Raw genomic sequence first — 11,240 nt, forward strand, 5'->3', positions numbered from 1 at the left:
AGTTTAGGGTTTCTTCTTGACTTTTTGGTTTTTTTTTCTGTGATCGAAAACGATTAATAAATATATGTTTCGAAAAAAAGTAAAAAGGAAAATTCAGAAGGATAAGATGTGACAATTTAGGCCGAGGGAACAAGATTTAAAAGGGCGCAGTGGACTTATAAATATGGTGGCACATTTATTTGCTACACTACATATCCAGAGCAGTATATACATATCCATTGTTGTCAAACTCTCGACTTAACTCGTAAACTCGTACAAGTTTACGAGTTTAGATATGGAATTAAGTTGACTCGGGCATAGACTCTATCCTGAGTAAACTCGGCTAGACTCGGTCAAATTCGGACAAACTCGTGAGTCTAGGACCGAGTTAGCAAGTTTGTGTTTTTCTTCATTTTTGCTCAAAAAAGCGTCATTTTGAAACAAGAAAAAATTTTTTTATTAGGGTTACGATAACACTCCTAAAGAATGAAGAAAACTCACTCATAATTCACTCATCTGCATCGTTTCTCTCAAATCTCACTTTCTCTATGTTTTGATTGAGTACCATTTCTCCATAATTTTTTTACAACAGCTAAGGTATCGTTGCCTAACTTTCCTTTTGTAGTACATTTTTATCTTTTGAATATTATTTATTTATATATCTTGTTAATTAAATATTGATTTATAACCTTTTTTGGGAAGTAGACATCACCTTTTACATTGTTCATTTTTACATATACATACATGATATTAAATTATTATTTAAGAGTATTCGCACTAAAAAACAAAAAAAAAAAGAAAAAAAAGAGACATGCTTTTTTAAAGAAGTCGCGTGTGAGGGGGAGTGAAGAGGTCACGGTACACAACCGATGCGACACCTTATGATACGGCGCTGAGTGCCTATAAACATACCATAAACAACAACCCTTGGCAGTACTAATTGGTCAGTTGTGTATTTGCCTCCTTATACCAATTTCCCCTTTCATTTTCCCTACTAGGAATTCATTATCAGGAAAGTGATAATAGAGCGTCCGACAGACACCATCTACCTTTCCCATGATGTTTGGGTGCTAATTATTGCGAAAGCCACAACAAACTCTGTCCAGGACTTGTGCAGTCTTAGAATATCGTGTACCGTTGCGCGCAATGCAGGGGAGGAGGATATTGTGTACCAATGCGCCTTGATTCCATATACACAACAAATTTGGTAGAGCTCGTATCGTCAGGTCCACCAGGCAATAAACTTCTTACAGCGATGCATGTAGAGCAGACACTCGGACATTCTATTTCGAGCTGGTGTGGAAGAGCTCTTCATTCAGCAGCATCGTCATGTGGGGATGGAAATGTTGCACACTACCGCTGCCACGGCCATGTGGCTGCCTAGTACGCATTGTTAATGATGCTGATGCTTCGTAACGACGACGACGAGGCAAAGAACAAGGGAATCGAAATATTTCGTGCACTTGAGGTATCCGGTTCACTAACAATCTACAAAGTGGGGTTCCGAGAGGTTATCAAACATTTGTGGACAACTCAGCGTCATGTGCCTATACTAAATGGAGAAAATCAAGTCTGTGTTTCGCATACATGCCCATGTCGTGGCAACATGGGTGCTATTTACCACTATCAACGCCATGTTAGAGGGTGGCACGTAAACGATGGTGATGGAGGTGCTAGTCATGTTTTGTGGATACATTGTCATACCGACTATGAGTTGATACTGTTTGTCAACATTTTCTACTAGGATTAGGTTTAGCTTTCCTTTTATTATGCAGGATAACTGTTATTTTTCTAATATATGTATTCTGTAATTATATATATATCATCAGACAAGTTTTATGATAGTTGATTATTTCTCTCTTTTTTATATGTTGTTCAATAGTTGAATGAAACGAATTACTAAAATTTCAATATATTTAATATCAACCGAAGTGGCCGACTATTCAAAGTATATTCGACTCGAGTCTTAACCCAAAGGCAGCGTTGATATTTGTTCATTTATTGCTTGCACTATGCTATCCACCATAGTCAATATACTTTGAATAGAGAGATTTTCAATCCTGGCATAAGTGTTTATTTATAAATCTATTAATTCGTATATGCCCATTATATTAATTAGTTCAATAGTCAGTTTACGGCTGGTTACCAATATAAACTAAGTTGTAAAAGATTTTTTTCAATTGACTATGAATAACCATGTATTTTAATTATGCCAATTTACCGGATCAAACTGACATTTTTCCACATACAAAAGTAGATACACAATCAAAACATCGTCCACATGTTAAGGAAGGATAATCATTCATAACAAAACAACATATATTGCTAGCTACTGTATTGGCAAATATCATAAACATAAATTCCCAACAATATATTCAGGGGTAGATTACTAAGAGTGGTAAACAGCCACGTTCATTAAAATGTAAACATTTTCAAAAAGACTTTGACCTCGTAATCAGCCAGATAGTGCACACATGAGACAATGGACACATCCTGCACATCACCCATGGTCCTATGGGTAGTACAATTGGTGGACCGACAAGCCACAGGTTGTCTCAGATCCGAAGGTCTCTCATCCACCCACCACTCCCAGAAAATATCTGTGAAGACCTCCTTGCACCTTTCGACCTCTCTAGAAGTATGGATAACTTCAAACATTTCAACAACCCTTTGCACTTCGTCTTCGTGATCACACAGTAGTAGCATGCACACAAGTAACCGAATTCAACGCTGCCCTCCGTTAAGATTCGAGTAAGCAGGACAATTCCAAGGTCACGGCGGGCAATCCAAAAATACTCCATCAACCCCTGTCGAAGTATAGCATCCGGATTTCCTGCTTCCACGCAGCAATCAAGGAACCTCCTTTTAGACCGGTCAAAGTAAAATAAACGGACACTAACGATATATACCACATCGTCGCATGCTTGTATACATCGTTAGAACTCATTGCTTCCAGAAACACCTTGCAAGTCGCCTGCATGTTGAACAGATTCTGAATCGAATACGATGCAATCATCGTGGAAATCCTCAGCCATATGTCACGAGGAATAAGATTCAGCAGACATTCGTTCTTGATGGATACGTTCCCTTTTTTCTGTTCTTCTTGAAAGTTCCAGCCATTTGGAAGAACTTGGTAGGGGGTTTATTGGAGAATATCAAGGGGAGAGATGACCACTAAAGATGCATTATGTTTGTCCATATTATATCTTTTTAAACTTTTTAAAGGACAATCCTAACATTTTCCTTTTAAATATATTGGCATTAGGTGGTTCAGTACCGCATACATTTCCCTAGACGTTTTCTTCCTTTATCGATGCTTCTAGGTAAAACCAGATATTAATAAAAGCACCGAATATTATATTATTATAATTTAAACTTATCGCAATAGTATATATTATATTAATAAAAAATGTGTCATATCTATCCTATTTAACTCCTTCCATGAAAACATATAATACTTCTGTTCTATCCTATTTAACTACTTTGGTTTTACAAAGCAATAATTTAATGCTTCTGTTTGACTGTTCATCTACTAGCTGGTTTAATCGACTTAAATGTTCTATTGTTCATACTTTAATAGTTTATTTTAATTACTCACAAAATAACTGTTATGTTTTGCTTTTTTAATGTTCACCAACGTAGTTTAAATTAATCTTTTATTTTTCCAAAAATAAAAGACAAATTATTTACACATGTTAAAAGAAATTATTTTATATTTTGAAAACTTATATGTTAGATAAAAAAATTAAAACATGCTAATTACAAAAAATAATACAAAACAACTTTCCACGTTCCACTAGTAACGCACAGTAAATGCATAGAAAATGTAAAAAATATCCCTAAGATATATATATATATATATATATATATATATATGGACAAACCCCATCTCTCCTAATCCTTCTTCAGTTCTTCTCTGCCGTCATTCCTTCTCTCAACTCTCTAACTCTCCTTCTCTCTGCCACCCTCATCTGCTCTCACCGCCGTCTGCCAGACCGCTACACTCATTTCCTCTCATGGCTTTCACTTCTCACTCTTAACGTCACCTCAGAAAGTAGAATCGACGTCGCGCACCTGACACCGACCTACCCCAACGAGAACTGTCGTCGCCAGAAGCAGAATTGTTGCTTGAAGCATTGTCGTCGGCCTCGCGTCGCCGTCTTCTTCTGAGAGAATGTCACAGGAATCTGCCACGGACCCCAACATTAGTATTGACGACCTCGCAGAACTGTCGATCACCGATCTAATTGACATCATCCGTAGAGATGAAAAATGCACAGACTGTGACCTGGCTAAGGCCTCACTGGTCAAAAGGGAGGAGAATTTGAAGGCTAAACTTCAAACAACCACAGAACAACTCAGGGTGGCGAAGGTGGCGTAGTTGACCACCGATGTCAAGTTGAAAGCAAAGGAGATGCAAGTGCTGGAAGGGGAGAAGGCACTACGACGGCTGGAAATGATGTTGTGCATTGCGCAGCACAAGAATGAAATGACAGTTTGCTAAATGGATGACAAAGCAAATGAATTGACAGCGCAGATCGCCAAGCTTCGTCAACGGGAATAGCATGAGGTGGCAAATTGGCGTGAACTGACACACAGGGTCGATGCTTTGGAGGACAAGCATAAAGTCTTGCTCGGTGGGGCTAGTGTTCAAGCAGAGCAGACGGCGCATAGCTACAACGATAAGGAGCGTGCCAGGCAGAATCAAGACAGTATTGGAGGTATTTGACTTGGTGCATATGTTTGATATGTTTATGTTATGTTATTTTCTATCGAGGCCTGTTAAATGATTTATTTGCTTAGTTTGTTTAGTCGCCCTTTTGATTTTCAGGAATGATACTTAAAACTCGGTCAGGATAATTATATCTACTTTCATCGGCTCGTTCTTAAAGTCGGTTTATCTTGAATTGCTTTAAATTACTCATAACTTAGACCCTTTACTTATAAATTAGCCAATATAAAACACACGTCTAAAGTCATGTAAGCGGTTGACGCACAATTAGGGATTTATGTTGCGCTAGTGCCAATGACCATTCCCAAATCATGACTCCAGAACATATCGGCAACAATTTACGAGTGCATTATTCAAAACCTGTTTATCGGTTTATCCTTCCTTTCTGGGCAAAGTAAGTAGTATTACACCACAACAAGAAAGAAGAAACTTTCTGAGTTATTTTCATTTTGATTCAGAAGATTAATATTCTATGCTGAGTAGTCAGTATATATTCATTTCACATTGTTTAATCCATATGCGGTTAACTGTTAACATTATGTCGTGTTCTAGATTAGCACAAGCAATGTGTTTGATTGCAAGAATATTTACGGGTTCCTCCCAATAAAAATTATATATTTTTTAACATACCGTCATTTTACACTAGATAATCAAACAAAGGAATGTCATTATATTATCATTTTTAGCATATCCTAATATTATGTCAAATTACAAAAGAGAAACATCTTTCCATTTAAATTGCTTGGATCAACAAAGAATACGAAGGGACTGGTTTAAATAAATTTCAAAGTACTTCTCTCAGAGGTTATAATAAACTAATTAATGAAATTAAATGATAATAATAATAAATCCTTAAAAACCCTCCCCTAAGGCTGAATTTTAAAGGACAACTAAAGAATCTCTAAACCAATTATATTGTACGAATACAATCCCACATTCAATTGGTACATATATGCATGTTCATTATTCAAATTTTCTATTCATTTTATACACCATCAATTTTTAGTGCACACATTATAAAATCTTGCATTAATCAGCTAAGTTGGTTTTACAAAATATTTTAATTATCATATCCTGCAATAATTTAATACTACTGTTAAATTGTTCAACTAATAATTATACATGCAATAATTATTTTGGTGTTTCTCTTCTTCGTTCAAGCATGTGAGGTTTTTTTTTTCTGGTATAGTAAATAGGACCATACTAAAGGATTAGTCTAGTTTTAACAACATTATTAATAACCCAACCCATGAGCTCAACATTCATTTTAGAAAAAACATACATCTCCATATAACAAAAAGATATTATGCAGATCCATTATTTTTTTCAGATAGGTATTGGATGCAACTTGTGCCAACATGACCCACCCGACCCAAAATATCTTCAGCCTCTCCTTCGTCAGTCTCTCGCCCACCATCTCCATGCCGCTTCAATCCTTCGTTGTTGATCATCTCTGGCAAAGGCAAACATCTACTTGAAACAACACTCCTTATCATCCATTGGAGATCGAGTCCCGTTCCAGTGATGACACTAACGTCGTGTCATCCTTCGAATGCATGAATTGCAGCAGATGCACCATTCACAGAGTCGGCAACTTTGCATTGTGATTCCGTGAGGGAAAACTTCCTGCAACTCGAATGATGGTCAGTGATGGAAACGGAAACATCAAAGCATTTATTCTAGGCGACGAACGAAGTCCAAGACACATCTCCTTCCCAGTCCAACTTCATCGTCATTTAGTTTAACATAAAACATAATACTTAACTCTAATTAATTTTAGCTTACAAATTCATAAATTTTTGCTATATTAACCCAGATAGATTTTAGATCTAACAACAATAACCACCAAGAAATCAAATTTTCTAAAGTGACCTTTCTGACACAAAATCTGCAAAAGGTGTTCACTAGCCAATCAAAAGAGACAAGTAATAGGGTGATCTCTACCGTTCGATAAAAAAATAAAAAAGATCCAATGGCCCTCATCAACAAGCGCACCGGTCAGTGAAAGATAAGTACTATGCGTACTGGTCAGCCAAACACGCACGGCACATGGAATCCGTGCCCATGCATCTAATGTCAGTCTAGTCATCTGAATTTTTGGAGGATAAAATTGTATTTATGAGAATACTATATGAATTAGTTTTGGAAGAAAAAATTATTAGTCTCTTATCTAAGAGCACACCAAGTGAGGAACTTTTTAAATTTCCATTTATAACTCATGTATCATAAAAAAATTATATGAGCTTTTGCATTATAAAAGAGAATAGCGACTAAAGATTTTCCTTTCTTCTCTAATAGAAAGGACCAACTTTATTTTTTATTGTGCTTCTTTGTATTACAGACCAATTTTATTATAGTTTTACCATATTTAATTAATTGAAATAAAAATATATTAATTTAGTTACTAATTTTTTTTATAATGCGTTATAATATGTTATTTGAAATTTAGTTAGGACAAAAATGAAAGCTATTTTTGTAAAAATATTATTAAAATTTACAGATTTAAAAATAAATTACAATGAAATATTAGTCGTATACCAGGAAAACAAATTTAATTTCATAATTAATAACAACAATATATAATCCGAATCTTAATTAATTAGCAATATTATTTAATATAAAGAAAAATAAAATTAAATATTACAATTGACAACATATATTATAAAATTGACATGTGTTTAACATGGTTAAGCAGGGACGTTGGGATTATATTTTTTTTTATCATAGAGTTAAACATAATTGGAAATGAATAATGAAGTGTTTGTGAATTTTAATTGTGGTTGGAAAATAAGTAATTGACTATATAACAAAAAAATTTGAAAATTAAAATTACAAAGGTTTTGTGTGAATTTTGAAAAGCATTTGGTATTAAAAAATTGAGTCCCGCTAGGGAGACAATGAGGTATCTATACAATATATACAATGGATTGTTTATTTGACCCAATATGTATTAATAATGTAAATTAAACATCATTATCCCTAATTTCTAGTTGCCTGTTCAGTTTTGTGATATCTACCCCCAATTTATCCCAAATTCTTTCACATTAATCTTTCATCACCCACCGTTATCCTACCCCACAAAAAACTCCATTGTTTGCTCCGCAGAAAAACCCCCTTTCTCCGCCCCCCACCGTGTGCGCAGCAACCTGCATTCCACCGCTCTGTTTCTGCGCGACGTGTAGCCTTCGTTCCTACCGACTGGAACTGTCGCGCTTCGCCTCCTTATGCCAACGCCCTCGCCGGAAGAACCTCCGCCACTCCTCACGCGGCCGAACATCCGTGACCTGCAACTGTCAGCGAAGCCGACGTGAGTTGCACCCCAGAATCCCCCGCGCTTGCGTCATTCCAGCGCCAGCCTAGTGCCTGGGTCTTGGTTAATTACTTGAAGAATAAGCATCCAGTAAAACTAAGAAAGTGAACATCTAAAATCATACAAAAACGAACATCCAATGTGAACGTGTATAAATAACAATGTAATTACCTATAAAATGACTAGCTACCAACTAAATGACCGTGTAAAAAATATTTTGAAACCGTAATAGTCAGATAAATCATAACCAGCAATCATCGTCTACAACTAAGCACCCAAGAATAACCATCCACGTTCACAGAGAAAGTGATCATCCGGCGACGGGAAGAAGGCATAAACCGGCTACGACGGAGGCACTAGACGTCCGGGTTGCTGTGGTGCCGCGAGTTTGACTCACACAATATGCGTGTCCTCCCTACGTACGGTGGCCTGTGCAGACGGCGGCGCCAGTCGGAAGAGTGTCGGCGCGATGTCCAACGGTGGCTGGTAACCGTGGCGGCACTGTACCGGCTTTTGCTTCAAGCAGAGAGTAAGAGAAGAAGTTCAGACCGGAGGTAATCCTAATTTGATTCCATAACTGACAGGAATTATGATTTGATTCAAATTTTAAATTGGAAACTACTCAAAATTAATTAATTACCTCTAATTTAATTCTAATTTCAATTTAACCCCATTGTACACATTGTATAAAACATACATCGGCTCCTTCATACTTTTCCTAAAAAATTTTGATTTGGATTTTTAAAATTTGGAAGTTGAGTCTGTTGGGTATTTTGAATTTTAAGAAAAATTTCAGGTAACTAAAAAAAAGGTTGAATTGATTTTGAATTTGGATCTTTTATTTGAATGGCAACCAAAATATGAATAATTTTTATTTTGAAAAAATATTAGAGAATTTTAGAAGAACTTGTGTAAATTGAAGGTGAGTGTAAGTAGTATTTACAGAGTAATAATGAACTTTATCATTATCGAAAGAGTGAAAGTATCTGTCGCAACATTTACTTTTAATTCTAAATTATTTTAATATTTTTTCAAATGCTTGATGATACTTGGCATCAATTTATTTGTCATTCTAAGTCCCTCTTAAGAAGAATTCTCATATTCCGTGAGCAAGCACTAAAAGTATTGTTCTTCCAATGCATAAAGCAATTTCCAATTACACTTGTGTTACATTTCAAAAAAAAAAAAATTACACTTGTATTAAAATAGGAAATTTGTTTTTCTACACTTGTAGGTTCTCTAAGATCCCATGATACAAAAAATTTAGTCATTTTAATGCTAATTAGTAATTTGTCCTAAATTATTTTTTATTTGTACATATCTTTTTGTCTAAATATATTTTTATGCTAAAGTATCCTTTATTTTCAATTTATATATACTTATATAGTACCAAACACACCTTAAAGAATTAAATAATGTAAATTAACTAGTTTATTAACTTTCCTTTTATACAAGTTCAATCAAGCAGAATAATTTTGATATTCTCAATTTGGCACTGAACAAAATGTGCAATTGCATGTCTAAAGATCTCTGAGAAATGTTGCAGGAAGTAGTGAACCCAATTCAGTACTTGGCAAGTTTGTATGAAACCATAAATGAATTGAATATATATAGCGCTACTGCATAAACAGTTACAATCCAAAGCGATCAAAGAATATGGAGCATTAACTTTGCTGCAATAAGTTGCACACATTTATAATTATATTCATGCAGTTTCTACAGATGTTGTCAAGGATGAAAATGTGATTTGTTTTAGCAAAATGAGTACTATAGAAGCATAAATAATAACTAAGCCAACAAGAAATTCACTTCCAATAGGTAACTTAAATCACAAAGTTAACTTTTTTATTGGTACATAAAGAAGTGGAAGTTGTCCCTAAACCAAGAGTTGTTCAGTTCCTGCTAACGAAATTAGAACACTTATGGTTCAATACTTCAATCACAATGAATTTCTTGACACATTTTCATGATGTTGCAAACTTTGAAACAAACCTTTTTCAAGGACCCAATCTTCAGTCATTGCTTGACATGTCACAAGTTGATCAGAAGGTAAAAGATGCCTTGCCCCTAACACCACAACATTAGTGAGTGACTTCCATTGTTGGACATAGCCAGCAAGCTCTCCGTTCACCTTCCATATCTTCCTCTCTGCATTCAAAAAATCCTCAATTTCTTCCCACTTCTTCATCTTCACCCACGCCTCGACCTGAACCACTCCATCCTGAATATCATGTTGACCTTGATATAACAACACCCTAGTGTTCCTCACCAAATCCTCTACTATGTACTTCACACTCTTCATCACATCAGCATGTAACACGCGCCAACCACATCGCTGCATCCTTCAAACACAAGTGACTCATTCTTCACCCCTAAGGCCTTCTTAGCTTCCACATTATTCAAGAATTTATCAACTACATCATCGCCATACGACTTATTCCTTGTGAAATCAAACAAAGTAGCCAACCCTGTTACATTCCTCAACTTTCGCAAATGTAACCGCTTCCAATTGATCCTTCTCCAACTGATTCCTCTGCCTCTCATTGATCAAACCAATATAATAAGCATTAACAGCATGAGTAACCACTTGTGTAACAGGGTCAGTGATAAACCACTATTTTATGGTTTATCTTGTGTTCAATTGAGTGGTTTTTTATCAAGTCTTTGCACACTTATTCATACAATTTGCGTGATTTTACAATTCCTTCCCAATTTTGTTCTATGGTTGAAAACTTGCTTCCTAAGCCTTTAAATTGTGTATTTTAATCTCCCTTAGCTTTATACCATTCGATTCCATGATCTGTGTGCTAAGTATTTTCAGGCTATATAGGGCAGGAATGGCTTAGAGGATAGAGAGGAAGCTTGCAAAAATGGAAGGAGAACAAGAAATAAAGGAGATAACCAGTGAGGATCGACGCGCAACGCATGGCTCACGCGTGCGCGTGATTTGGAGATTTTTACAGTGACGCGTGCGCGTACCTGACGCGTACGCGTGACACGTGAAGATGACCATCGACGCGTATGCGTGATTGACGTGTACGCGTGACATGCGCCACGTGCAGAAAACACAGAAGATGCTGGGGGCGATTTTGGGCTGAGTTCAGACCCAGTTTTCAGCCCAGAAACACAGACTAGAGCCAGGAGACAAGCAGAGACTCAATACAGATTCTCATTCGCACAGTTTTTAGTTTTAGATTTGAATCTTAGAGAGATATACTA

The 11,240-nt window shown here is 36.0% G+C and overlaps 1 protein-coding gene across 1 annotated transcript; it reads right to left on the reverse strand.

Moving 5' to 3' along the window:
* Nucleotides 1–5,205: 5,205 nt before the first annotated feature.
* LOC148578062 (serine carboxypeptidase-like 50) lies at nucleotides 5,206–10,323 on the reverse strand. Its single transcript, XM_088502951.1, has 4 exons — nucleotides 10,014–10,323; nucleotides 6,079–6,164; nucleotides 5,342–5,353; nucleotides 5,206–5,238 (listed from the first exon to the last, which is right to left on the reverse strand). The coding sequence occupies exons 1-4, from the start codon at nucleotides 10,321–10,323 to the stop codon at nucleotides 5,206–5,208; spliced, it is 441 nt and encodes a 146-aa protein (XP_088359077.1).
* Between the last annotated feature and the right edge of the window lie 917 nt (nucleotides 10,324–11,240).

This window comes from Arachis ipaensis, chromosome B1, assembly GCF_059453495.1.
Source record: "Arachis ipaensis isolate K30076 ecotype BB chromosome B1, ASM5945349v1, whole genome shotgun sequence".
In the NCBI taxonomy this organism is placed as follows: Eukaryota; Viridiplantae; Streptophyta; class Magnoliopsida; order Fabales; family Fabaceae; genus Arachis; species Arachis ipaensis.

Coding starts and splice junctions, on each gene's coding strand:
- LOC148578062 (XM_088502951.1), bottom strand. CDS start 10,323: ATGAAGAGTGTGAAGTACATAGTAGAGGATTTGGTGAGGAACACTAGG. Junction 6,165..10,013: donor AGATTGGGTCCTTGAAAAAG/GTTTGTTTCAAA, acceptor TGCCTTTGCCAG/AGATGATCAACAACGAAGGA.